This window comes from Gorilla gorilla, chromosome 5 (genome assembly GCF_029281585.2).
Source record: "Gorilla gorilla gorilla isolate KB3781 chromosome 5, NHGRI_mGorGor1-v2.1_pri, whole genome shotgun sequence".
NCBI lineage: Eukaryota > Metazoa > Chordata > Mammalia > Primates > Hominidae > Gorilla > Gorilla gorilla.
Genome location: NC_073229.2, coordinates 45,698,506 through 45,723,636, shown reverse-complemented (window position 1 = coordinate 45,723,636; position 25,131 = coordinate 45,698,506). Strand labels below are relative to the sequence as shown.

The 25,131-nt window shown below is 41.6% G+C and overlaps 2 protein-coding genes across 3 annotated transcripts in view; one reads left to right on the top strand and one right to left on the bottom strand.

The window, feature by feature from the left end:
- Positions 1 to 8,673, top strand: part of LOC101135047 (uncharacterized) — a 44,755-nt gene extending 36,082 nt beyond the window's left edge. Inside the window, exon 2 of the mRNA XM_055390524.2 lies at positions 6,091 to 8,673. Coding sequence (XP_055246499.1) covers positions 6,091 to 6,319 — 229 coding nt within the window. The 3' untranslated portion in view covers positions 6,320 to 8,673. The remainder of the gene's footprint in view (positions 1 to 6,090) is intronic.
- ZNF165 (zinc finger protein 165) lies at positions 1,844 to 17,269 on the bottom strand. Of its 2 annotated transcripts, none has more exons than XM_055390518.2 (5): positions 16,035 to 17,269; positions 11,665 to 12,075; positions 11,246 to 11,384; positions 6,075 to 8,993; positions 1,844 to 5,217 (listed from the first exon to the last, which is right to left on the bottom strand). In XM_055390518.2, exons 2-4 carry the CDS (start codon positions 12,073 to 12,075, stop codon positions 8,086 to 8,088), a joined length of 1,458 nt encoding a protein of 485 aa, XP_055246493.1. In that variant the 5' UTR covers positions 16,035 to 17,269; the 3' UTR covers positions 1,844 to 5,217; positions 6,075 to 8,085. The 2 variants fall into 2 exon arrangements, with proteins under 2 accessions (XP_055246493.1, XP_018885515.1); XM_019029970.4 differs by having other exon boundaries at positions 16,595 to 17,268.
- Positions 17,270 to 25,131: the final 7,862 nt, after the last annotated feature.

The following is a 25,131-nucleotide window of genomic DNA, read 5'->3' as shown; positions in this document are numbered from 1 at the left end:
TAATTTTGCCTGGAACTTATAATTATAGTGAGTGGGAAAATCTTATAATTATAGTGAATGGGAAAATCTTTATTTAGTGTTTCCAACTTAACTGGGTATCAGAGAACTCATTCTTGGGAGAAACTTTATCATTCTAGTAAGTGTAATTACTCAACACTCTCATCCTGAAAATCTACGTCGAAGTGAGGTCCTATAAATGTAAAGAATGTGGGAAAGCTTAATGTGGGAAAGCTTTAAATGAAAGTGCCAGGCTTATTCAGTACCAGAGACTTCACACAGTCGAGAAACTATGAATGCAATGAATGTAAGAGAAGTTTTCAGGTGAGCTCAGCTCTGATAAGGCATCAAACTTCCATGTAGATAAGAAACCCTAATAATGGAATAAATATAGGGGCCAATTTTGCTAAGAATTCAGGCCTTTCTCAATGGATAATGCATTTTGGGAAAGGATGCTATGAGAAGGAGCACAAAGAAAGCTCCAAGGTCATTTCCTTCTCACATGGCACATTCTTCCTGACTTGATGGCCCTCATATGGAGGTGATCCTTCAAAATATCTTGTAAGGTGAAAAGACTTTCCCTCTACCCTCTGAGGATTTGATAACTGAGTCTATGACAGAAGCTGACAACAGGCAGATTAACATGAGAAAAGATATACAATTTTATTATGTGCATGAGGGCAGTACAGAAAAGAAAGCATACACCTAAACAACCAGTGAGATTCAGGAGTTTACATCTCTACTTCACAGGGGAGAGGAGGTGAGATATAGGCAATTTAGGGGAGAAATAATTTTTGGGAAAGATTATTGGGTCCTCAGAAGAAGAGATAATAGTTTTTGAAGAAGTTTGTCTAGGTGTGGTGTCAACTTCTAGCCTTTTCTCCTGTGATAGAGTTAATCTTCCCCGGTTGATGAAATTCCCAGGGAGGGGATTGATGACAACTGAGCTCCTTTTGGAGGATCTGTCTTTAGGCAGATAGGGGGAGTTCAGAGAAAGCTTCTCCTTACATTTGTTGTTTTTCAAGTGCCTTTGGCTAGAATTAACCCATATACCAAATTGGCATATTTTGGAGTGGCATTTCCTGAATTCCTTCAGTCTTCTAGCTAAACACTCATAAGTCTTCTTTGCAGTGCACTAGACACTTATAATGTAAGGGTTTATGTATTGTCTTTGTATGAATAGCTGTAACTTTGGAGATTATTGCTTCTTTACCTCATAACCTTGTAACTGTTGACAAGTTATTTGACTTCCTTATACCCAGAATATTCTTCAATAAGATGAGGGTAATATCTGCCCTACTATCTGCCAAGGATATCTGAGGATAAAAGAAGGTAATACATGGAAAGCATTTTGAATATAGCATTCTTGTGCTGGCATAAGAAAGTTGTAGTATAGGTGGGTATTGGCTCTGCCAAATCAAAATGTTAGAACAAAAAGAGTGTATGACATATCAGTAAAGAAATAAACAAGAATAAAATACATGCTAAAATGTCATGAATTTCACTTAAGCAACATATTACAAATGTGTTTCTAGGCTATGGACCAAAATTTTTTCCCAGGGTTTATATTATAAAAGGTTTTTTATTTTCTTTATAAAATGTTTTCTGAGTGTGTTTCTTTATAACACACTCAGAAGACAAACTTGACTGTGTTTCTAACCAAATATTTTTTCTTGAAAAAATGTGGAATATCAGTGCTTTCAGATGGGAAAGATGGGATTAAAATATAATATTTTAAGATTTCTACAAAATTTTAGGAAATGATGTGGATACATAAAAAGTTATGTTTGAGAGTTAGTGTATTAGTTCATTCTCACATTTCTATAAAGAAATACCTGAGACTGGGTAATTTATAAAGAAAAGAGGTTTACTTGGCTCGTGGTTCTATAGGCTGTACAGGAAGCATGATGCTGGTATCTGCTTGGCTTCTGAGGAGGCCTCAGAAAACTTACAATTATGGCAGAAGGCAAAGGGAGAGCAGGATTCTTACATGGCAGGAGCAAGAGCAAGAGAGAGAAGGGAGAGATGCCACACACTTGTAAACAACGAGATCACACAAGAATTCAGTATCAGGAGAACAGTACCAAGAAGGTGGTGCTAAACCATTCATGAAGGATCCACTTCCATGATCCAGTCACCTCCCACCAGGCCCTATCTCCAATATTGGGGATTACAATTCAACATGAGATTTGAGTGGAGACACATATCTGAACTATATCAGTAAGTAACCTTGGGTTGAAATGAAAAGAATAAAGAGGAATTATTTCTAAATTCAAATTTGTTATACAGTATGAATTTAAAATTTGGCTTAGTATCTGTAATAGTGGATGACTAAAGAATTTTTATTATATTGTATTATGAACCTTCAAATTTGCCTTTTCCAGTGCTTCTGAGAAGTGGGTTTCTTTATAGGAGCTACATATCAGAGAGCTATCTTGGCCTACATCTCACTGTTGGAGACACATTATTTAGAGCCAGAGCTGGAAATGAAAAATAATTCCTTAACTCCCCCAAACTGGTGCTGACTGGGAGGAAACTAAGGGGTGAGAGTTTCCAACTACAGACTCATTTGGAAGAAGCGGAGCCAGAACAAAGAAAAGGAAAACTAGGCTAGTTAAGTCTGCGTCTTGAATCATAAAGATCTCCGTATCTCAAGGGTATAATCTCAGTAACTCAAGTTTCCCCAAATTAAGGAAAAAAAATATAGTACAGAGTAATACTTAGGGATTTTCTAGGATATAGCCACTGTGAATGGAGTATGCATCTTATATTTGTAAAATTTTTCAGGAATTCTACTCCTAAGTGTATGTTTCACTTTGAATAAAATACTAAATTGGGTTACTTGTACTTTTGGGAGCCCACAATGGTTTTCTGTGAAAAAATGGCCCTTAGAAAATGTAAATGGTTCTTCACTAGTATTAAACTTCTGTCCTTTTCTTTAAGCAAGCAAGCTATGCCCCATGCAGATAGCTGTCTTCCCTGTTTGTGATATCTGTAAGAATATATTCCTTGTAAGCAAGGAATAAGATAGCTGGTAAATGGAAGGAGACCTCTCATGCACATTATTGCCACAGAATTGGGACATGAAGTGGTGTTAAGTTGGGCTGCCATAACAAAATACTATACTGGTGGTTTAAATAAGAGAAATTTATTTTCTCACAGTTCTGGAGGTTGAGATCAGGGTACTAACATGGTTGGTTTCTGGTGAGGGCTCTCCTTCTGGCTTTCAGATGATCACCTTTTTGCTGTTGTGCTCACAAGACCTTACCTTCACGTGTGCATAGGAGAAATATCAAGCTCTCTGGTGACTGCTTTTAAAAGGGCATTAATCCTATCATACAGGGCCCTGCCCTCAAGAACTAATTACCTCTCAAAGGCCCCATCTATAATACCAACTCATTGGAGGTTAGGGCTTCAATGTATAAATTGTTTAGGGGTTGTTGGTGGGACCACAAACATTCAGTCCATACCACTGAGCAAAGGAAGAGATAGAATAAAGGAACAATCAAGAAGAGAGTTGTGTTGAGCAATGGGAGTAAAAATGAGTGTCAAAAGTAGAGGAGGATGAAAGTGAGTGGAAGGTCTGAAGATAGCATGTGGAAAGTGAAAGAGAAAAATAATTTGTTTCTATTGAGAGTCAGGACAAATTCAAGCATACTGAAGTTGGAAGTAATGGGTCCAATGAGGAAGTAATACTGAAGATGACTGACCTAAGGGATATTTTAGAATTATGTGTAATGTTTGAATTAAAGACAACAGGGACTAAAGAATAAAAATGTTTAGATGAGTCTAAAAGATCAGGTCAATGATGTAGCTTCTATTAAAAGGGAACAGAAAAGAGGGTACAAAATGGATTTAGGTGATCCAGGGGATTCAGAAAAGGTAATTTTAAGACAAAAAAGTAAATTCTACTTTACAGAGAAAGCACTAAGTGTGTAGTAGAGGTTGGGCTATGAAGTTATATATTATGAAAATATTACAAAAAAGTAAAGGTATTTTTTTAATGACAGTGGCCTAGAATAGCTTTTTAAAGGAAATTACGGAAGCTGGTGTACAACTTCCTGCTGAGGCTGATATGAGGGAGGACAGCATTAAGCCATTCTGCATCAGGTCTTGTTGGTGCCACATAAGCTGGAATGTAGTACTTCAGGAGACGGACCTTCCATCTGATTCAGCATGGTGGATTATGTCTGAGATGCTCCTGATGCTGTTCAGCCTGGGTAGCTGGCAGAGCTTTCAACCACTCCCTTTCTCTCGAGATGGACTGCGATGCTCACCTTGCTCATGAATGGCCTGGAATTCTGGATATTTCCATTTAAGCTGTCTTTTCATTGGCTGGAAAGGAATAGTTGGTGGCTCCTGTGCTGCTTGATGATGATATTCTGAGTGCAGTCCCATTCCACAAGCACTGGCTGCAACTTGGAAACAATTAGATATGGCTGGGCTTGTGAAAGACTCAATGAGGGAACCACAGTTACTATCTTTAAAAGACATCTTAGAGAACACATCTCAGGGCATAGAATAGAGAAAGAATGCTGACACAGTCTTCTTCCACCCTTAAGAAGCAAGGAGCTAACCAGAAAGGATGAGAGTACGAAACATAGAGACTTACATATCAAGCGGGAGGGAGTGGAGATTGAGCTCTGCAACCTTGCTTCCCTGGGTGTATGGCTGCTTCTTTCTCTGGCTAGGGTGTTCATGTGCCTTTTAATCACACCCGACATTCTGTTTCATCAAGCTCTCTTTCCAAATCCTCCGATATGATCACCATTTCCTCTCTGTTCTCCGGCTGATGCTCTAACATCCGGGCTTGGAGCTCCTCTGGCAGGATAGTCAAGAACTGCTCCAGCACCAGCAATTCCAGGATCTGTTCTTTGGTGTGGGTCTCTGGCCTCAGCCACTGATGGCAAAGTTCCCAGAATCAGCTCACAACCTTACAGGGTCCAGGTGTCTCCTGGTAGCAGAAATGCCTAACGTTCTGATGAGCTACCTCCCGGTTGCTGGAGTTCTTCCATATGAAGTAGCCCATATTCTTCGCCCCAAGTGTAGTCCTCTGCTTTAACTGTCAGGCGACTTTTTTATTCCCTTTGAGATTTAATAGTCAAGGCTGCAGCTGTTACGGGCTGTAACATTTCACGTAAAGTCTTCTTTTGCAGGTTGGGGTATATGGAAGTCTGCTTTAAGGAGGCTGTCCTTGAGCAAGTTTCTTTTGGGTCACTCCTAAGGCAAAATAAATCATTACTAACTCGCAGAAATGAAAAGGTTGCTGAGAACTTTTTTTTTTTTTAAGATTAAAGACGTCTAGTTATCTTGAAATTCATTGATTCAAACCACTAATTCAAAAGGAAAATGAACAATTCGGGTGAATTTTATCATGTGCGACAGAAAGCACAAACTAGGTAAGACAGACATACAATTTATAATATGATTTGAAAATTTCAGATACGAGGATGAAATCACTTTTGTCAGACCCGGATAAAATACGGCAGGGATGGCATGAAGGAGAGGAGGTTCATGCTTACATGTTTGAGATAAGAACTGTTTCCAAGGACTTTCTAAACACCGCATAAGAAACCATTTCATTTCCTCCATGCATCTCCTGCTTTGACAAGGTTTATCAGTAGACATTCTTTATAGCACTGCTGTAATTCAGACACGATGTTCTGGAAAGAACACTTGCATAATTATGGCATCTCCACCAATGAACTGACAACTCCAGCTTTGAGCCTCTGAAACCAATGAACACGGTCTCTAAGCAGCTTATGTGAACCTCTCTTTTTGTTAATAAAAACTTGCCTTTACCCTTCCCTCGTTGAATGCATTAGTAGCTTGCCATTCTGTGCATTCTAGGTTATAATCTTCATTTCTCATTTGCGAGTAAACTTTTTTTAAGTTTAACAGTGGAAACAATGTGACGCTTGACTACAAATATTATAAAATTAAGACACCAAAGCAAGCATGCTAATGTGTCTCACTGCAAATACATCTACAGATAACACTTCTGATCATTAGAAAATGATCCAATTGTGTTTAGAGGTTCAGTGACAGCATAAACAGATTTAAGTGTGACTATACACCTCATTTCTCCCACAGGGCTCCTCTGCTAATGCTTCTGGGAGACAGCTTCATACGGCCAGCGCCAGGAGGCGAGAGGAGAGAAAAGGAAGTCTTCTCTTCACGCCCTCCTGGGGCCCGTCTTGGCGTTGTGTGTGGTGGAGGGGGACGAATCTGGGGTCCGCAGTCGCAGCCTCCTCTTGCTGCTGCCGCCTTCATCCCCGAAATCCTGCTCCTAACCATCAATAGGAACCCTGAAAAAAGTTAGAGGTGTGAAGTGCACACATAACCCTGGGCCACAAACTCGGTCCCGGACGCCACAGGACAATCGCTCACCAGGACCACACATCCTGGCCGGAAGATGGGCCGGTACCGCGGCTCCGGATGCTCCCGGCTCCTCTAGGAAGAGGCTCTCGGTGGTGGCCTCGCGCGCCCCCTCCGGGGAGGGAGTCGCCGCGGGGTTTGAGGGCGCAGTCGGCTCCCGGCCTAGCGGGTCGCAGCTCCTTACAAGATTTTGAAATGTTGGTGGATTAACCTTCTAGAAGGGTGCTAGGTCTCCCCGTTTCCCCCGCCACGAACTTTAGAGTTGTGGTGTACAAGCGCTATCTTTTCTGATGTTATATCCCATAGGAATATTTTCAGTGACATAATCAAGTTTAAGCATTAAGAACTAGGGCCCTGGAATAAAATGTGCGTTAAATTCCTGGTTCTACCACTTACTATGTGATCTTTAGCAAGATAGTTAACTTCACTACAGCTCAATTTTCTCATCTATAAAATGTGAAAAATAATAGTTACAAAATGAGATAGGACATACTAGCACACTACCTGTAAAAAACTGTGGGCTCAACATTACCTTAAAAAACAATCCAAATATTGTGTTACTTAAATCCCGTCAGGACATTTTTAAAGTCATTGAAAGTAAATGCTAAGCTATTTCTTATAAAGCCTCTTAGTGGGAGATTTTGTACATTTCACATTAGATTATCATACATCTAACATCAAGGTCCTGTTTACATTTTATAATGTAAAAGCCTTACATACTGTGGAATGTTTAAGACTTAAATCATTCCTCCCTACCCTCTTTCATATATTATCGCTCTATACTCTCTTCTCAGTCTTTTCTGTAGAGAGCAGCCAGCAGCAACGAAATAACATTTCAGGACCATTATTTCCAGTACTAACTTCCTCAGTAATCTTCCACAATTGCCACGGGCCGGAGAATCCTGTCAGTTTCTGTTACTATCAGTTTGTTAGGAGAACTCCTTATAGTCCCTATCAACCTACCCCAGAAAGGTGCCAAAAACCAGTAAAAGCCTGGTTATCCTGTGTCTATCCTCCAACTTCTGAGGTTTAGTTCAATTTGAACACCTTTTCTCACTCCTAACCCAATTTTTGCTTAATTCAATTATATTCTCTTACTGTCTTACTTAAATATCTGGATTCTGGCCTCTTCCCTGGGGTGTTCTTCTGGTTTTTTACTTCCTGGTATGACCTCTGGACACAGATTTTGGCCTCATATAGGAATGCCACCATTACATATGTCCTCATTTGACATTACTCTCTAACTTAACATGAGCATCTTAGTTTTGTGGTCTTCAGTTTTTAAAGGGATGCTCTGAAAACACTGTTCTGCAGTGCACTGTGCAACCTATTTCACTCCTGGGTTTAGCTGACCTCTTCTTGTGCAAAACTAACTAGGAAAATAAACTAGGACTGATTATCAGTCTCTTTACCTAAATCTTCCTTTTCTTCCCACACTGTAATCATGATTATTTCCCCAGACAGTCTCTATTTCTCTACATTGCACTGCCATAGACTACCCTATTAGCCCCCCTAAATGTAGCTCTTTTGGTTTGACTTTAGTAGTCAATGAAAGAAGGGGTACATCCCCAGTCTCACAGAAAGCACATACACACAGATGAACACCAGAAACTGGTCTTTCAGTCTTCCATCTTGCCCAATATTTATTTTTTATTTAATATTTTTCATATTGTGCCATTTCCTCAGCATTTACTTACAAATTTAAGTTCCTTACATTAATAGGTTTTCCCTTATGTGAATTCTCTGGTGTTGACTAAGGTTTGAGCTCTGACTGAAGGCTCTTCCACACTCACTGCATTCATAGGGTTTTTCTCCAGTGTGAATTCTAAAGTGTCGAATAAGATGTGAGCTCACTCGGAAGGTTTTCCCACATTCACTACACTCGTAGGGTTTCTCTCTGGTGTGAATTCTCTGATGCCTGATAAGATGTGAGTTCAGGTTGAATGCTCTCCCACATTCTTTGCAACCAAAGGGTCTTTCCCCAGTGTGAATTCGCCGATGTCTAGTAAGATCTGAGCTCTCTGCAAAGCTTTTCCCACATTCATTACATTCATAGCGTCTCTCTCCAGTGTGGATTCTCTGATGCCTAGCAAGTTTTGAGCTGTGCCTGAAAGCTTTCCCACATTCATTACACTGATGAGTTTTATCTCCACTGAAAACTGCTGCATGTTTAGCAAGTTTTGGGCTCTTGAAAGATTTTTCATATTGGTGATTTTTTTCTCCAGCATAAATTATTTGATGGTTAATAAAATCTGAGTTCCATTTGAAGCTCTGGTCACAGGTACCATGTTTACAAGATTTCTGGTGTGTGAATTCATTTGAGTTCAGATTTAATCTCCTCTCACATCCATCGTGGCTTATTATTTCACCTCTGACTGTATTTTTGTGGGTGAGGATTTTACCAAAACCTTCATCCTGGGCAGATGAGAGTCTCTGAGACACCCCTGATTCTTTTTCCCATTGTCTCTTTACCCTGCCTGCAGACTTACAGATGTCTTGAGACTCAGCAGATGCTTCTGATAAGTATCCTGAGATTCTTCCAGATATAATTCTCTGTGATTCAATTTTTTCAAAAATTTCCAGCTTTGGCATGGATCTACTGTTTTCACTCTCATTATCTAAAATAAAAAAGAGGGAAATATTACCTGTTTGCTGCATGAAAAGAAAATTTTATAGCATGCTCAAGATAGTTACATATTGATATGCCCACTTTAATATATGACCTTTCACATGAGAGGAATGATAGAATGAAAGAGGATGATAGGAATGAAAGAAACATTGGTAAGAGCAAGTAATGCCTGCAGTGGTTGGCAGAGAGAGGAATCAGACATGTGAAGTATATATATTAGAAAAGATTGGGAGGATTGTCATCAGCAAGAACTCAAGAGATAGGGGGAGATAGAGTACGGAGAAGGAACTCTACAATGTTGACTGCAGCAGATCTTGGGAACCTTGGGTCTATGATACATTTCTAGAGGGAAAATGGAGGCACTACCTCAAAGAAAGCAGATGAGAACACAAGAGAGAAAAGTAAAGCTATAAGTGACTGTGAAGTATGTGTGAGAAAACTTCCATCCACCTATTGTCTATTTCTTCCTAATATTCCATGGTTAATCAGTCTTCTAAATTCTGTCATCACTGTCCACTAAGTGTCCCTTGTATAAATCCCTTCCTTTACATTTCTGCTACCATCGCCATAGTCTCGAACCTTACCATTTCCTATCTAGACTTTAACTCCCTCCTTGCTGTTTTGACTCTGCACTTTTCTTCTTCCTAGTTATCCTAAAGATCCTTACTAGACTAATGGTCATTAAACACTGCCATCCTTTCATACCCTACTCAAAAACCTTGAATCTCTCTCTCTCTTTTTTTGTTCAAGTCTAAATTCCCAAGCCTGGTTTCCAAGATCCATTTATGATCCAGTCTTCACAAATCCCACTCTATACTGTGCTGGAATTGAACTGCCCTTCTTTATTATAAGCTGTCCTTTGTCTACAATACGCTAGGGCAGGAAAGAGGGTTAGGGAGTGCTGTTCATGGGGTGAGGGAAATTTACACTTTTATATACGACAGATGGAGATGTTTCCAGAACAAAACTGAAGGCAGAATATGTAGAAATTTATTAAAAATTAATGGTGGCCAGGCGCCGTGGCTCATGTCTGTAAACCCAGCACTCTGGGAGGCCAAGGCGGGCAGATCACGAAGTCAGGAGTTTGAGACCAGCCTGGCCAACATGGTGAAACCCCGTCTCTACTAAAAATACAAAAATTAGCCGGGCATGGTGGCAGGCACATGTAATCTCAGCTACTCGGGAGGCTGAGGCAGGATAATTGCTTGAACCCAGGAGGTGGAGGTTGCAGTGAGCCGAGATCACGCCACTGCACTCCAGCCTGGGTGACAGAGCAAGACTCTGTGTCGGGAAAAACAAAACAAAACAAAACAAACAAACCAAAAAATTAACGGTAAGTTATTCTTGGGTTTACTATAGGGACAATTCATACCTTAAGTGATACTGCATCTATGAATCTTTTAAATAGATGAGTTTTAGAACAGAGATGAGTATTCTGTGGAAGTAGTCTCTAGAACTATAGCTAACTTTCTATAAAAGTGTAAAAGAGCTTTATAAGACCAAGAGCATAAGAGGAAAAATATGGATCACGGTCTATGTTACTTGTGAATTATATACTATTTCTCAGTATATCATCATGTATCTGTTTCTCTTGATCATAATATGTACTTCTCTATGAACATGTTTTGCTTCTGTCCATGTATTTCTTTTTCTTTTCCTTCTTTTCTCTTTTCATATTTTCTCAACTCATTCACTTTTATTTCCTTTAATTTGGTCATATCATAAAAATGTTCTGTGTTTTGGAAATATTCTGGATAAGGAACAAAATTATCTTTTCCCCCACAATTGGCCAAAGACTCACAGGAAAACAAGTTCTCTCTCTCTCTCTGTTTTTTTCCTTTATGAGATGGAGTCTTGCTCTGTCGCCCAGGCTGGAGTGCAGTGGCGCAATCTCAGCTCACTGCAAGCTCCGCCTCCCAGGTTCACGCCATTCTCCTGCCTCAGCCTCCCGAGTAGCTGGGACTACAGGTGCTACGGCTAATTTTTTGTATTTTTAGTAGAGATGGGGTTTCACCATGTTAGCCAGGATGGTCTTGATCTCCTGACCTTGTGATCCACCTGCCTTGGCCTCCCAAAGTGCTGGGATTACAGGAGTGAGCCACCGCACCTGGCCACAATTTCTCTCTTTTCATTGGGTAATAAAGGAAAGGACCATCTACAGTTACCAAGACTAGTTTATGGAGGGAGATTCATTCCCCTGTTTCTTTAGTGATGTGCACTGTATGGCATTCTGCCCCTTACCACAGTCCCATAGGAGCTGGGGTTCTGATGAATCAAAATGGGCCTTGGTCTCCACTGGCTGTAACTGGACATTAAGTGCTGGTCCAGGAGGTGACACTTTTTTCTGGAATATTTCTTGTCCATGTTCATGGGCTTGAACCTGAGAAAAATAAAGTACATTTGGGCTTATAAAAGAATCCCTGTGTTAAACGTCTTCTAACAACAAAGAGAAACTCCCATAGAAATGCAAAACTGGGGAAGGAAAAATCGAGTCTGATTTAATTGTAAAATGTAGTGTGGAATCAAACAGACAGGAAAGGAGACATAAATGCACACTGAATCAACAGCTCCTGCAAGCTAGATATGCAATCTCGGGCCTCTCCTCCCACTGTGGAACTTTATCCATTATGGAGGTCTTAGATCTCCCATCCCCTGTGCACCTGGAGTACTGCTTCATCAGTGCCTCTCTCCAAATCTTCTAGTATGGTCACTGCCTCCTCTCCACTCTCTGGGTAATGTTCATGTACCCAGGCCTGCAAATCTCCTGGCAGGATGGTCAGGAACTGCTCTAGCACCAGCAGTTCCAGAATCTGTTCCTTGGTATGGATCTCTGGCTTCAGCCACTGACAGCAGAGCTCCCGGAGCCAGCTCAGTGCCTCGCGAGGTCCAGGAGAATCCTGGTAGCAGAACTGCCTAAAACGCTGCCTGCAGAGCTCCTGCTTAAGGAGTTCACTTCTCTGTAAGCAAGTGTCCTGCCTGTGGATAAATTCTTCCTCTTCTATCTTCACTATCAGAAGTCCTTCATCCTCTGGAGAGTTCTGGGCTGCAGCTTTCTTTGGTTCTGTAGCCATCTGTGGATAGAATATATTATCAGAACTGCTTTGGAAAGGGTCTTTAGTTTCAAGAGTCCTCCTGAGGGATCAAAAATTACTATTACTGTCTAAGAAGATGAAAGACCACATAATAAAAATCGTCATTCTCCATTACACAAAAATTTACTGGGCATTTATTGTATGCAAAAGCACTGACATACTTGGTTTCTAGAACACAACTGTTAATGATTTCTACTTCAAGATAGCTTAATTTTTAAATTTAAAAATGAGATAAATTAGAAACAATAAACTTAAATGTAATGCTAAATATTAACAAGGTACATGTTATTAAATTTTAAAAGTCACAGAGAAAATAAGGATGAAAAAAGAAAAATGATAGAAGTGCTTCATAAAATAGGAGATGAGAAAAATACAGATGGTTGCAATGGTCAAGGGAAGCTTAATGAAAACATGAAATTCTGAAGAATAGGAAAGATTTGACTAGGATGCGGGAGGGAAAGAAATAGGAAATTACGAACAGAGAAACAGTCTGAACAATTGGGTAAGAGTAGGATTACAGAAGAGGGAAAGCAAAACGTTTAGTAGGTTTGTATAAGAAAATTATAGAGGCAAAGCTTGGAGATGTTACTGTAGAAAACATCAACTGTGAAGTTCATGAATTTGGAGTTTATCTTTTAGGCACTGGGGAGTCACTGAAGAGGAGTCAATTCTTTTGAGCAGAATGACCTGCTGAACACTGTGGAGATGAATATGTTCTTCATTTCTAGGGTGGGTGGCAATATGAAAAGATAGAGGCCACTGTATTCATGCAAGTATGAGGTTCTTTTTTTTTGTTTTTTGAGAGGGAGTCTTACTCTATCACCCAGGCTGGAGTGCAATGGCGCGATCTCGGCTCACTGCAACCTCCGCCTCCCAGGTTCAAGTGATTCTCCTTCCTCAGCCTCCTGAGTAGCTAGGATTTCAGATGCACACCGCCACACCTGGCTAATTTTCTTGTATTTTTAGTAGAGATGTGGTTTCACCATGTTGGCCAAGCTGGTCTCAAACTCCTGACCTTGTGATCTGCCCACTGCCCATCTCAGCCTCCCAAATTGCTGGGATTACAGGTGTGAGCCACCATGCCCGGCCTGAGGTTCTTTTACTAAACATTTCACTAAGTTGACTACTGACTGATGCAATAACACACATTTTATTAAGAATCTTATCACAAGCAAAGCATTGGGCTAGAAGTTGTACAGCAGTGGTTTACAAGAAAGTCTGAATATGACACTGGGCTTGCTGCCTAATCATCATATGGGATCTTTGGTAGAAACAGGTTCTTGGGCCCTACCTCTGGAGATGCAGACTAGGGGCCTGCTCCTAGAGATGGTAACTTGGTCAGTATAGTATATGCCTGGAAAATCTGTATTCTAATATACAGCTTAATGGATTAAACAAAAAGTCTTTGAGTTTGAAGAATAGAAAAGATTTGACTAGGATGCGGGAGAGAAAGAAATAAATTCAGCGGGAAGAACTAGTTGGGAAGAAATTATAAAACATGGATACAAAAGATTTAAATGAGAAAATGTTTCACATGACATATACATTGTACATGTTTGTTAAATGTTGAACGTTGAAGTATAAAATGAGTTTATGGTGGAGATACTGAATGTTCTAACGGTCCTGAGGTGGGAAGAGACTGTGAATGGTAGAAGGTATTTCCTAGAGGTGGTGGGTATTAGAAATAAATTTTCGGTGCAGCAAAAGAAATAGCACTCGAACATGAATTTTCTCATCAAGGCAATTTTGCTTCTATAGAAAGGTGCGTCTCGCAGATGGAGCAATGGTGAGAGCACACCTGATCAAGGGAGAGGAAGGGGTTCTTATCTCTGACGCAGGTAGTCCCTACTGCTATGTCATTCCCCTATTGGCTAGGGTTGGACTGCACAGTCTAAGCTAATTCCAACTGGCTGTTTTAAAGAAAGCAGGGGTATGAACCAGAGTGGCGGGGTGAGCAGTTTCAGTGGGAAGGACAGTTACAGAACAGGCGATTAAAGGTGATGCAGGTCAGAGCAGGTGACCAGGGGTGACTCAGGACAGAGCAGGTGACCAGGGGAATAGATGTGAACTACTGATTGGAACTGGTGGAAAAGGTTGTTTACTGAAACTAGGGGCAAGGAGACGAGGTTAAACTTTAAAGTGGAGAACAAAGAACTGAACATACTGACATACTGATACTTTGAAGAGAAATTTAGAACTCACTGTATTTAACATGGGGCTTAAATTGGACAATAAAGGATGAGAAAGATTCAGAAAGGAAAGGAAAGGAACAGAGTTGAGGAAGTAGGAATGAGCAGCAGGCTGATGGTGAGATCAGCTTGCAGGGTGTGATGGCTGGAGTGACTAAGAATTCTACTGCCTCTGTTAAGAAATTGCTCAACTCTAGTCTGAGTTCTTACAATTCCTAACACATACATATATGAATATATAAGTCCTTGTATTATTTTTAGTTGTTCGGCTGTTTTTTCATCAACTGATTGCTGTTCCATGAGGTTAAGGATCATGCATTATTAATTGTTCTTAAGGCTTCATATTTATGATTGAAAGGAAAAATTAGGAAAGTTTCAGATGACTTCTGTTTTGGATGATCTGCATTTAAGATGATAATAAGACATCTACTTGGAAAAATATTTCCAACAGAAACAATGATATTTCAATAATGGAAAAGAACTTGGAATGGGAAGACAGATTTTGACAAGTGTTGGGAACAGACCCCCAAATCTGGCCATAAACTGGCCCCAAAACTGGCCATGAACAAAATCTCTGCAGCACTGTGACATGCTCATGATGGCCTTGACTCCCACGCTGGAAGGTTGTCAGTTTACCGGAATGAGGGCAAGGAACACCTGGCCCACCCAGGGCAGAAAACAATAGCATGAGCGATCTGTGCCTTAAGGACATGTTCATGCTGCAGATAACTAGCCAGAGCCCATCCCTTTATTTCGGCCCATCCCTTTATTTCCCGTAAGGAATACTTTCAGTAAATCTTATCACTGGCTTGCTGTCAATAAATAAGTGGGTAAATCTCTGTTCAAGGCTCTCAGCTCTGAAGGCTGTGAGACCCCTCATTTCCCACTCCACACTCTATATTTCTGTGTGTGTCTTTAATTCCTCTAGCGCCACTGGGTTAGTGTCTCCATGACCGAGCTTGTCTCGGCAGACAAGATTCATGAAAAGGGTAGTTGAAGATATGTATCAGTATTAATTCTCCAAGAGTATGAAATAAATATCACAAGGTTCAGACTGAACCTTGGAAAACAAACAATTTGAGTGAGTATAAGTAAGAACAAAATTTATCAATGATAAAGAAAAAAAAGGGGGGTTAGTTCCATGGTATATTAACCAGAGAGTCTCAATCCCTTATATTTTACTGGGCCATTTCTTTGATATTTCTTGTTATGTTTCCTAGATGCACTAACCAAGTAGTGTCCTAATGCTTAATGAGCATGATCTCATTTACCATAGTAAGATGGGTGTAAAGTAGGCCCACATAATCCGAATGAAACTTCAATTATGCTGAGCAGCTGGTTCTATGACATGTTATCTCAGCTGACAGTACTATCTCCAGGTGTTTTATCACTTCTCATCTATTTAAAACCGAGTCCCCCTAAAGTTGGTAGCTTTAAACTAATAAATATTGATTAAGCATCTAGTGCCTTATAATATTGTGTTAGGAGGACTTACAAAAATGGGTAAGCAGATGTGTGAACAAACGCTAGGAGAACAGAGAGGAACGAGTAATTAATTATGATGAGAAAGTTGGAGGTTAAAGAGCAGGGCTCCTGATGGATGAACATGTCTTGGTGGGCATGTTGCGGGAGGGGAAGACGGGTGAGAGTTCTGTTGGTGGAGAGGGAAACAGTCAGGGGAAATCCGGTAGAGACCACAAAGCAGAACAGAGACTTCAAGGGGCATGCTGGTAAAGGCTCCCATAGTACCTTGCGTTTCTCAAGGGCAGGGGGTCAGTGTTGGTTTCACTGCATCCTCGGCACACAGGAAATACTATTTACCGTGTCAATAAATTTCAGGACAAGCGGGGTTGTCCCCAAGTGTCCTACAAAACGGCGGTTACTCTTCCCAAGGGAAGCAGGGGATTGGGGATGGTCCTCGCAGCAGTTTCTTTTCGCAGACAATGGCAGATCTGAGACATGTGGCACCCCTCCCCGTTCCACCTGGCTGGAATGGGCAACTCCTCTTACCAGTGACCCCAAATTCAGGATCAGCAGGACAGCCCCCACCCCACGCCACCAAGCCCTCAGCGCTCCACTATGACGTCACGCGCGGCGGCGGTAACTATGGAGACCGCCAAACCCTCACTAAATACGTAAGCGCGCCTGCCTTCCCAACGCCGAAGCTGGTTCTACCTTTCTCCGGGATTCCTCTGAGGGCCAAGGTCTGGTCACCCAGAGGCTGCTAATTTCAAAGGCAATATGAGAGGGACTGGATGTTTGGAGGGGTACACGGGGCTGGACATCTGGATCCCCAAACCCGGACTCACCTCTCGGACAGGGCTGATTCCGATCGGACACTTCCGGTGGAAGGACTGAGCGGCGCTACACTTCAAGGATTCCGTCCACAGGGACTTGTGAGTCTGCGCAGAAGGCGGGATGCCTTTGGACTACGATTCCAAGAATCCTTCCTGGGTCTCTTCGGGCGCAGACTTTTCGCCAAAGTCCTGAAGATCTCAGGGCTTGAAAGAGGGGGCATCTTTTTTCTCCATTGTAGTAGTGTGTCTTGCTAAATAACAGAAGGGACTCCTGAAAAGAAAATGACGTTGGCCGGGCGCGGTGGCTCACGCCTGCAGTCCCAGCACTTTGGGAGGCCGAGGCGGGCGGATCACGAGGTCAGGAGATCGAGACTATCCTGGTTTACGCGGTGACACCCTGTGTCTACTAAAAATACAAAAAAAAAAAAAAAAAAAAAAAATTGCCGGGCGTGGTGGCACGCGCCTGTAGTTCCAGGTGCTCGGGAGGCTGAGGCAGGAGAATCGCTTGAACCCGGGAGGCGGAGCTTGCAGTGAGCCGAGACCGCGCCACTGCACTCCAGCTTGGGTGACAGAGTGAGACTCAGTCTCAGAAAAAGAAGAAGAAGAAAAAAAAGATACACACTCGAGCACACATTTTCTCAGCAAAGCAATTTACTTCTATAGAAGGGTGCGTCTCACGGATGGAGCAATGGCGAGAGCACACCTGAACAAGAGAGGGGAAGGGGTTCTTATCCCTGACGCAGGTAGTCCCTAGTGCTGTGTCGTTCCCCTACTGGCTAGGGTTGGACCGCACAGTCTAAGTTAATTCCGATTGGCTATTTTAAAGAGAGCAGGGGTATGAGCCGGAGTGGTAGGGTGAGCAGTTTCAGTGGGAAGGACGGTTACGGAACAGGTGACTAAAGGTGACTCAGGTCAGATCAGGTGACCAGGGGTGACTCAGGACGGAGCAGGTGACCAGGGGAACAGATGTGAACTACTGATTAGAACTGGTGGAAAAGGTTGTTTACTGAAACTAGAGGCAAGGAGACGAGGAAAACGAGGAAGTTAAAGTTTAAAATGGAGAACAAAGAATTGAACATACTGACATACTGATTCTTTGAAGAGAAATTTAGAACTTACTGTATTTAACAAGGAGTTCGAGGCCAGCCTGGCCAACGTGGTGAAACCCCATCTGTACTAAAAATATAAAAATTAGCTGGGTGTGGTGGTGGGCGCCTGTAGTCCCAGCTACTTGGGAGGCTGAGACAGAAGAATCGCTTGAACCCGGGAGGTGAAGGTTGCAGTGAGCTGAGATCACGCCACTGCACTCCAGCCTGGGCGACAGAGCAAGGATCCATCTCAAAAAAAAAAAAAAAAAAAAAAAAAGTTTATTCAGGAATAGGAAATTGCAATAAGAACAGACGTACCAGAGTAAACTATGTTTCTATTCAGGGAGGTAAAGGAAGACAAAGGTTTTTAAAGGAAGAATGGGGAGGATTATTTAATTGTTTTGAAATCATTATTCTTGACTACAAAGATCGGTAACGAGGATGACACCAGTCTGAGGTTAGACAAACAGTTGCTGGGCGGATGTCCTTGCAGAGGTATTTTTGGTGTAAGATGGGTTTTGCAGTCATATGTGATAGTTTTCTTATGAGGCATACAAGCCTGAGAAGTGTCTCTTCATAGCCCTCCCTGGCTCTATCTGTCAGATTATTGCTTTTGTTTTTATTTTTTAACACTAGTGGGCCGGGCGTGTTGGCTCACTTTTCTAATTCCCCGCTTTGCGAGGCAAAGGCAGGAGGATTAACTGAACTCATGAGTTCGAGACCAGCCTGGGCAACATAGTTGGGACCTCGTCTCTACAAAAATAAAAAAAAAAAAAAAATTAGTTGGGGGTTGTGGAATGCACTTGTACTCCCAGCTACTCAGGAGGCTGAGGTGGGAGGATCGCCTGAGCCCAGGAGGTGGTGGCTGTAATAGTGAGCTGTGATTGCACCACTGCACTCTAGCCTGAGTGACTCCTGCCTCTATTTAAATCTCAGGTGGTGAAATTGAAGCCCACGCAGCAGGGTTGCAACTGAAACTTCATCTCTTCTGCAAAACCTTCCTGCATTCCCAGGCAACTTTTCTTCTGAGGCCTTGTTTGATTCATCCCCTTACCCCAGTGGAACTCAGATATTCAAAATGGTATTAATTAAAACCACTGGCTGTCATTGGTCCATGCATGGCCTTAAAGTGTGAACATTTTTTAATCCATTACCTAGTCTATAAGAACTATAGATTGACAACAACTTAGATTTAATACTACTCTTTTTCTAGTCCCTCTCTATACTACCTCTCATCCGAGGAAACACTATCACAAATTTTGTATTTGTTGTTCCCTTGCTTTTTAACAAGATGATTCTATTAGATATGTACTGTTTTGTCCCCCAAAAGTGGTGGCAGGGGAGTTCACACAAGGGAGTGCCCAAAACCGTCCTAGTTGGGGCTGGTTGGGATTCCAAAGAAAGGAGCACTATGTGCCAAGGTGATCTGTCCAAAGCATTTATTAAGGGAGCTTACGTAGTGTTGCAGGAGTCCTCCCCATGGGTGGTGAGAGAAAAGGGACATTCTACCTAGATATGTCTGCAGTGAGGGGGTCAGGGTATGGAGTTTATATAAGGGTTTAAAGAATTTGGCTCAGGGCCAGAGCTAGTTTCTTTCAGTGTTTTCAGTGACAACTTAGATACCTTTATCAGTGCCTGGGAATGTTCAAGACCCAAGTTTGGGTTCAAGCATGCTGGGAAAAATCTGCAGCTGGCTAGGTCACAGAGAGGTCAAGGCACTCTGATTTTCAGTCACAGAATAGTCAAGGCTGTGTGATTTCCAGTCAGAGATCCTGCAATCCATTTTCCTGACTGGCTCTTACATTCTTACATGCCCATCTCTTCCTATATGTTCCCTGAGCTGGTCAGAAAGGGTGGGATCATCGGCAATTTCTTTCCGCTGGCTTTATGAAACACTGCAAACAAAACCTACACTAACAGTAAATACAAGTGCACCTGACAAAATCTAAAATCACATTTTCCAAAAGGCTTCCTAGCAGAGCTTTCCACCAAGGACCCCATCCTGGAAAACATGACTTTGTGTAGACCACCAGGCATACCCTATGTGGTCAGTAAGCTGTAATTGCTTTCGTGAGTGAAGGACGGATTGATTAACTTCAGCTTCTTTGTCTAGAATATACACACAATGTTCACTTTTGTAAAGGGCACAGGTTCCCCCTTGCACAGATGTCAGCATCTCTAGGGCCATTTGGTTTTGTAGACCACTTTTTTCATTGCAGCTGTTTCAATGTTCAAGGCCTCCATACCATGTTTGGTGTTGTTCAAAGCTGTGGAGACAAATCTCTGAAGGGCTTCCAGCTTCTACACAGTATCAGAAGAACCTCCTGGAGGCACAAATATAGTCAATAAGTAATCCCACCAAGAAAAAACAGGTCTACTCCACTGACCTCTCCAGATGGACTCATCGAGGGATACAGGAATGGTGCCAGAGATTCTGGAGTCATCCAAGCCACCCCAGGGGAAGCCAGGGCTGGAGGTTAGTAGCAGAGAGCCACTGGGTGCCATCTGGGGCAATTCAGTATATTCCTTGCCTACAAGACTGTTTGTGACAAATCAATCTGTGACCTTAAGGATAATGGTGTGTTGGCATTGGGCAATTGGGAGGAAATCTAGGTACTAGGAGAATACCTTAGGTATTACCTGAATGTCTTTAGAGTGATTATGTTGTTCCCAACAGATCTATGCAACTCAAGAGAGCATCCTTGCTGTAAGGATGAGCTAAAGAAAGCCATCCCACATTTGCCTGTATGATCTCCATTGCCAGAACCTGGTGATCTTCAGGGCAGTTTTCACTTTGATGGTTGCCTCCTATGGGACATGTTTAGGGAAAAACTTAAATTTTGTCTGTAGTTGTTCAATGTCCTATCTCAATCACTCACATTTGCATGTGTGGTGTTAGAGGAATCTAGGGTACCTATTTATATGTATTGTCCGGTTATCCAAGTTTGTACAGAGATCCAGTCTTTACCCAGTAGTGGCTCAGTCCACCATGGAGTTCCTACATGGCTATTCAAGGGCATAAGACCAAACACTCAGCAGTTAGGTTGGCCATGCAGATGGGCTGTGTGATGGCCCCAGGCCAGGAAAACATTTTGGAAGGATTTCCAGGTGCCAGTGGGAATGATGTAACAGCAAAAGGAGAAGGCAACTCAAGCTAACAGTGAAATGACAAAAACTTATTAGAAACACATAGGGCGTCTCCCACCCTCTGGCATAATAAAGCTGGTATTAACTCTGCCTTGCTACAATAATTTTGGTTTCCTTGGGAATCTTCCAGGAGAGCTGTACCAGACCCTCTGCCCAGTGTGGGAGGAGTCGTAGATTCTACAGTGATAGGGCTGGATGACACCGTACTGGTGTCACTTTGCTTCCCACTGGTATGGAGGCACTGCCTGCCCACTGCCATTGTGCCTCCCCAGACCCTTCATTAAAAAGGAAAGTGAGGGTCAGGTCCAGAGAGATAGTGGCCTCCTGCCTCAGGGGAATAAGGATACCAATCCAGTTTGGTGGCACTTTCCACCCCAGGTCCCATCTCAATGTTCCCTGCCCAGGCTTTATGGTCAAGAGACCAGTATCTGGTTGAAGCTTATCCTACGGTGGGGTCATGACCTTGGGCCAAGTGGTTCTTTCCAGCTGAGGGCAGTTTCTGGAGAGGGGCTGAGAGTGAGGACTGTCTGAAAAGGGTACTAGCCACAACACTCCCAGCAACTGGAGAAATGCATTCTTCAGTCCTGAAAGGGGATCTGGGAGGCACAGCATGGTGTTCAGTAGAGGTGAAAATTGGAGATATTCTCTTTCTTGGTCTTCCTTGTACTTAGGGCAAGGGCATGTGTTCTGTTTGACTAATCAAATACAGCCTTCCTGCAATTTGAATCAAGGATAGGTGGTACAAAGAACTAGAAGCAGTGGAAAATCTCTCTAGTAGTGGTGGCAGTGGCAAAAATGTCCAATTTATGTATCAGCAGCGGCATCAAGCTAGCATAGGCATCCAACATCCAGGGCAGGCAGTGTCAGTGGCACAAGCTGCGAGACCCAGTGTTCAGTGACAATAACTTTGTTGGTCAGCCCCTGAGACGGTTCTATATGTTGTTTTGGCTGTGGGCCTCTCAGTCTAGTTCTCCAACCCTTCCAGCAATTTTTCAACTACCCAACTCTATCTTTTAAATCTCTCTCCCTGTAAATTATTATATCATATAAAATGGTTGAAAATATTTTTTACCAAGTTTGAAGAGATATTTTGGATTGTATGACTTAAAATTGGGATATACAGCATATGAAAAAATGCACTTTTTCAGGGCTCTGGGAGACATTGTAGACACACAAAACGGCCAGTTAAATCAGATACGAGCTCCAAATCAAAAGCCACAAAGGCATAAACTTTCATTACAGATATAGTCTACATATAGATAACTTTATGCATAGTCCAGAGTAAATGACAAATACAGAATTTTAAGCATTAAAATGACATTAATAGTATGCCAGACAATTCTTGGAAGACTAACATGAAGATTTGTATAGATATAGATGTAGACATAAATTTCACTTTTTACACGTGGGAATACAGACAAATTGTAGGAAATATATACAATATAATCATAAAATGTGCATAGGTGCAAAACATCAGAATGAGAAATAACTCTATCCCTCACTCTCATCAGTCTCTAATATAGACTCTACTACATTCAGGTTAATTTTTTCAATTGTTTATTCATACTAACATACCATGCTACCTCTTACCCACAAACCTTCCTTGTGTGTTTTGAATATTGTTATCATTCCTATGTAAAAGGTACCCATGTTCAGGACCCAGATTAACTGTCATCTTTTTCCTGAAGCTGTATTTGACCTTGTAAGCCCTCACCAATATCCTCTCTCTTTGACTTCACATTGCAGCTATGACTTGAATCTTTCATTACATAGTAATTTTATTCTACAGTGTTTTTTATGCACAACAACATGGCTACCTACTCAAGTCCACTCTGGGAGGAGAGCAGTCCTGGGAAAATGCTCCATTTTGTGCTCCGTGTGGTATATTCACATATTTATCTGAGCTGCATGTGATGTCTTAGTGATACATTCAAATGTTTATTTCATGTTTTTATTGTGATTTTTAGGGACTTTATATATAAATAGTTGCCCACATCAATAATATCTTAGGGAGCTCAAATTAATAATAAGATTATGTTACTCCTAGAGTTTGTAGTAAACTTAGGTTAGTAATAAGTCTAATTAGATATTTAATAACAGCTTTGCAATTATGATGAGAATGAAAATGATATTAAAATATGACTCCTGTTGAACTCCCTGCAGCCTGTATAAATCACTGGGAGAAGATTTTTCTTTGGCTTAGGGTCTTTTTTAAAGTCCCCTTCAGTTCATTGTTTCTTAAACTGTAAATGAATGGATTCAACACAGGTGCTACAACCATAAAAATGACTGATGCGGCTGAGTGTTTTTCAGTAGAGTGATTGGATAAGGGGCTCATATAGACCCCTGTTATTGCTCCATAGAAAAGAATGACCAAGGCAAGGTGAGATCCACAGGTAGAGAAAGCCTTGAGTTTTCCTTGGGCAGAAGGGACTTTCATCACAGCAGAAACAATGAGGATACAGGATACCAGGATACACACTGAAGGTACCACAAAGATCAGCCCCACTGTAGCCAGAACACTCAACTGATTAAGACTGGTGTTGGAACAGGACAGAGGGAGGAGAGAGTTGATATCACAGAAGAAATGGTGGATAACATTATCAGAACAGAAGTGCAGATGGGCCATCATAAGAGTGTGCAAGAGAGGGTTCAAAATGGCAATGACCCAAGGTACAGCTACCAGAGAGGCACAGAGGCGCAGGGCCATAATGGTGGAGTAATGTAAAGGGTGACAGATGGCCACGTAACGGTCATATGCCATCATTGTGAGAAGAAAATTGTCCATATTGGCAAACATCATACAGAAATACATCTGAGCCAGGCAGCCGGGATAGGAGATGGTTTGGGTTTGGGTTTGGATGTTCAGTAGCATCTTGGGGACTGTGGCTGAGGGAAGGCAGAGGTCTACCAAGGACAGATTGGCAAGGAAGAAATACATGGGTGTGTGAAGGCAGTGATCCGAGCCAATGGCCAGCAATATGAGTAAGTTTCCAAACAGCCCTGTTAAATAGAGACACAGGAAAAGTGCAAAGAGTAGCACCTGCTGTTGTTGCCAACTTGAGAAGCCCAGGAGGAGAAATTCAGAGATATTGGTTTGATTTTTCCCTTCCAGTGCTTGAATATATCTGCATGAAGACCCAGAGAATGAAATATTTTTGCCAGTAAAAAAAAAAGTCCCTTGTTATTTTTTATATATTCACCTAGTCTGGTACCACTTACTAAATGTTCTTTCTTCAGGCCATCCTACCTTCTCTCTGATGCTCTCTCTCAAACCTCACTGAACCTTAGGTATGTCCTACCTCATCAGTTGTCCTTACATATATCCTCTCTTACTGGAACCTCACCTTATCCAAGATGTCCATGCGATCTGTATATATCTCCCCTCAGTAAGCAGAGATTCTTTTCCTACTTGTGATGTTGTCACCAACTCTTGCATGTTCTGCCTTGTATATGACTGACTGCTGTGTGTTGAAATGCATCAATGAGTGACATACTAAATGACTTTATGTCATAAAATGAGATTTAAATGAAGAATTTTTCCAAATATTTTTCCAACACTATATGAACCCCCCTGCTTGAAAACCAGGCAGACACCTACCATTTAGGATTAATAAAATGAAAATAAATGATATTATTTATTCAAGATTCAAAAGAAAAATATGTTAATTTGCTTGACAAGTATAAAAAGTTAAGCCTCCAAAAGTACTTTACATGAACTGCGAACAATATAGGAAAATATTTACAAATAAGTTAAAAAGTTATGTAACATCCGAAGTTACATAATATATGTAGATAAAACTAAAGAAGAACACAGAGAAAAAGTTATGTGAAACAGGGAGGCAGATTTAAAAGATTCTCTTAATATTTTTGTAATATTTTAACTATAACTACAAAGAAGGGGTTCATGTATATAAAGTATATTATTACTTTGAGTCTTGCATTTCTGGGAGTTGCAGAAAACACAAAGTAACAGAAGACAGAGTTCTTGACCTGAGAATCTTGGAATCAGGTTGTAGAGGAAAAATATTATCATGGAAAATAATTAAGAAGACATTCGTGTACACAAAGGGGATAGTTTCAGAAGAACGGAGGACCCTGTAAGAGGGAGAAAAGATGGTGGAGAATGTGAACTCTGAAGTTAGCCTACATTGAAACCAGACCTCATCACTTGTGGGCTGAGTGATCAAGTCAGACTCTCACCACCATCTCTTATCTAGATAATTGCAATGAATTTCTTTCTTTTTTTCTTTTTCTTTTTTTGAGACACAGTCTTGTTCTGTCACCCAAGCTGGAGTGCAGTGATGCAATCTC

What these genes read in the sequence shown, in the direction of transcription:
- ZNF165 (XM_055390518.2), bottom strand. Translation starts at nt 12,075, where the DNA reads ATGGCTACAGAACCAAAGAAAGCTGCAGCCCAGAACTCTCCAGAGGAT. An exon ending in CTGATGAAGCAGTACTCCAG is followed by an intron (nt 11,385 to 11,664) that starts GTGCACAGGGGA and finishes TATTTTTCTCAG; the next exon opens with GTTCAAGCCCATGAACATGG. An exon ending in CCAGCTCCTATGGGACTGTG is followed by an intron (nt 8,994 to 11,245) that starts GTAAGGGGCAGA and finishes TTTTTATTTTAG; the next exon opens with ATAATGAGAGTGAAAACAGT.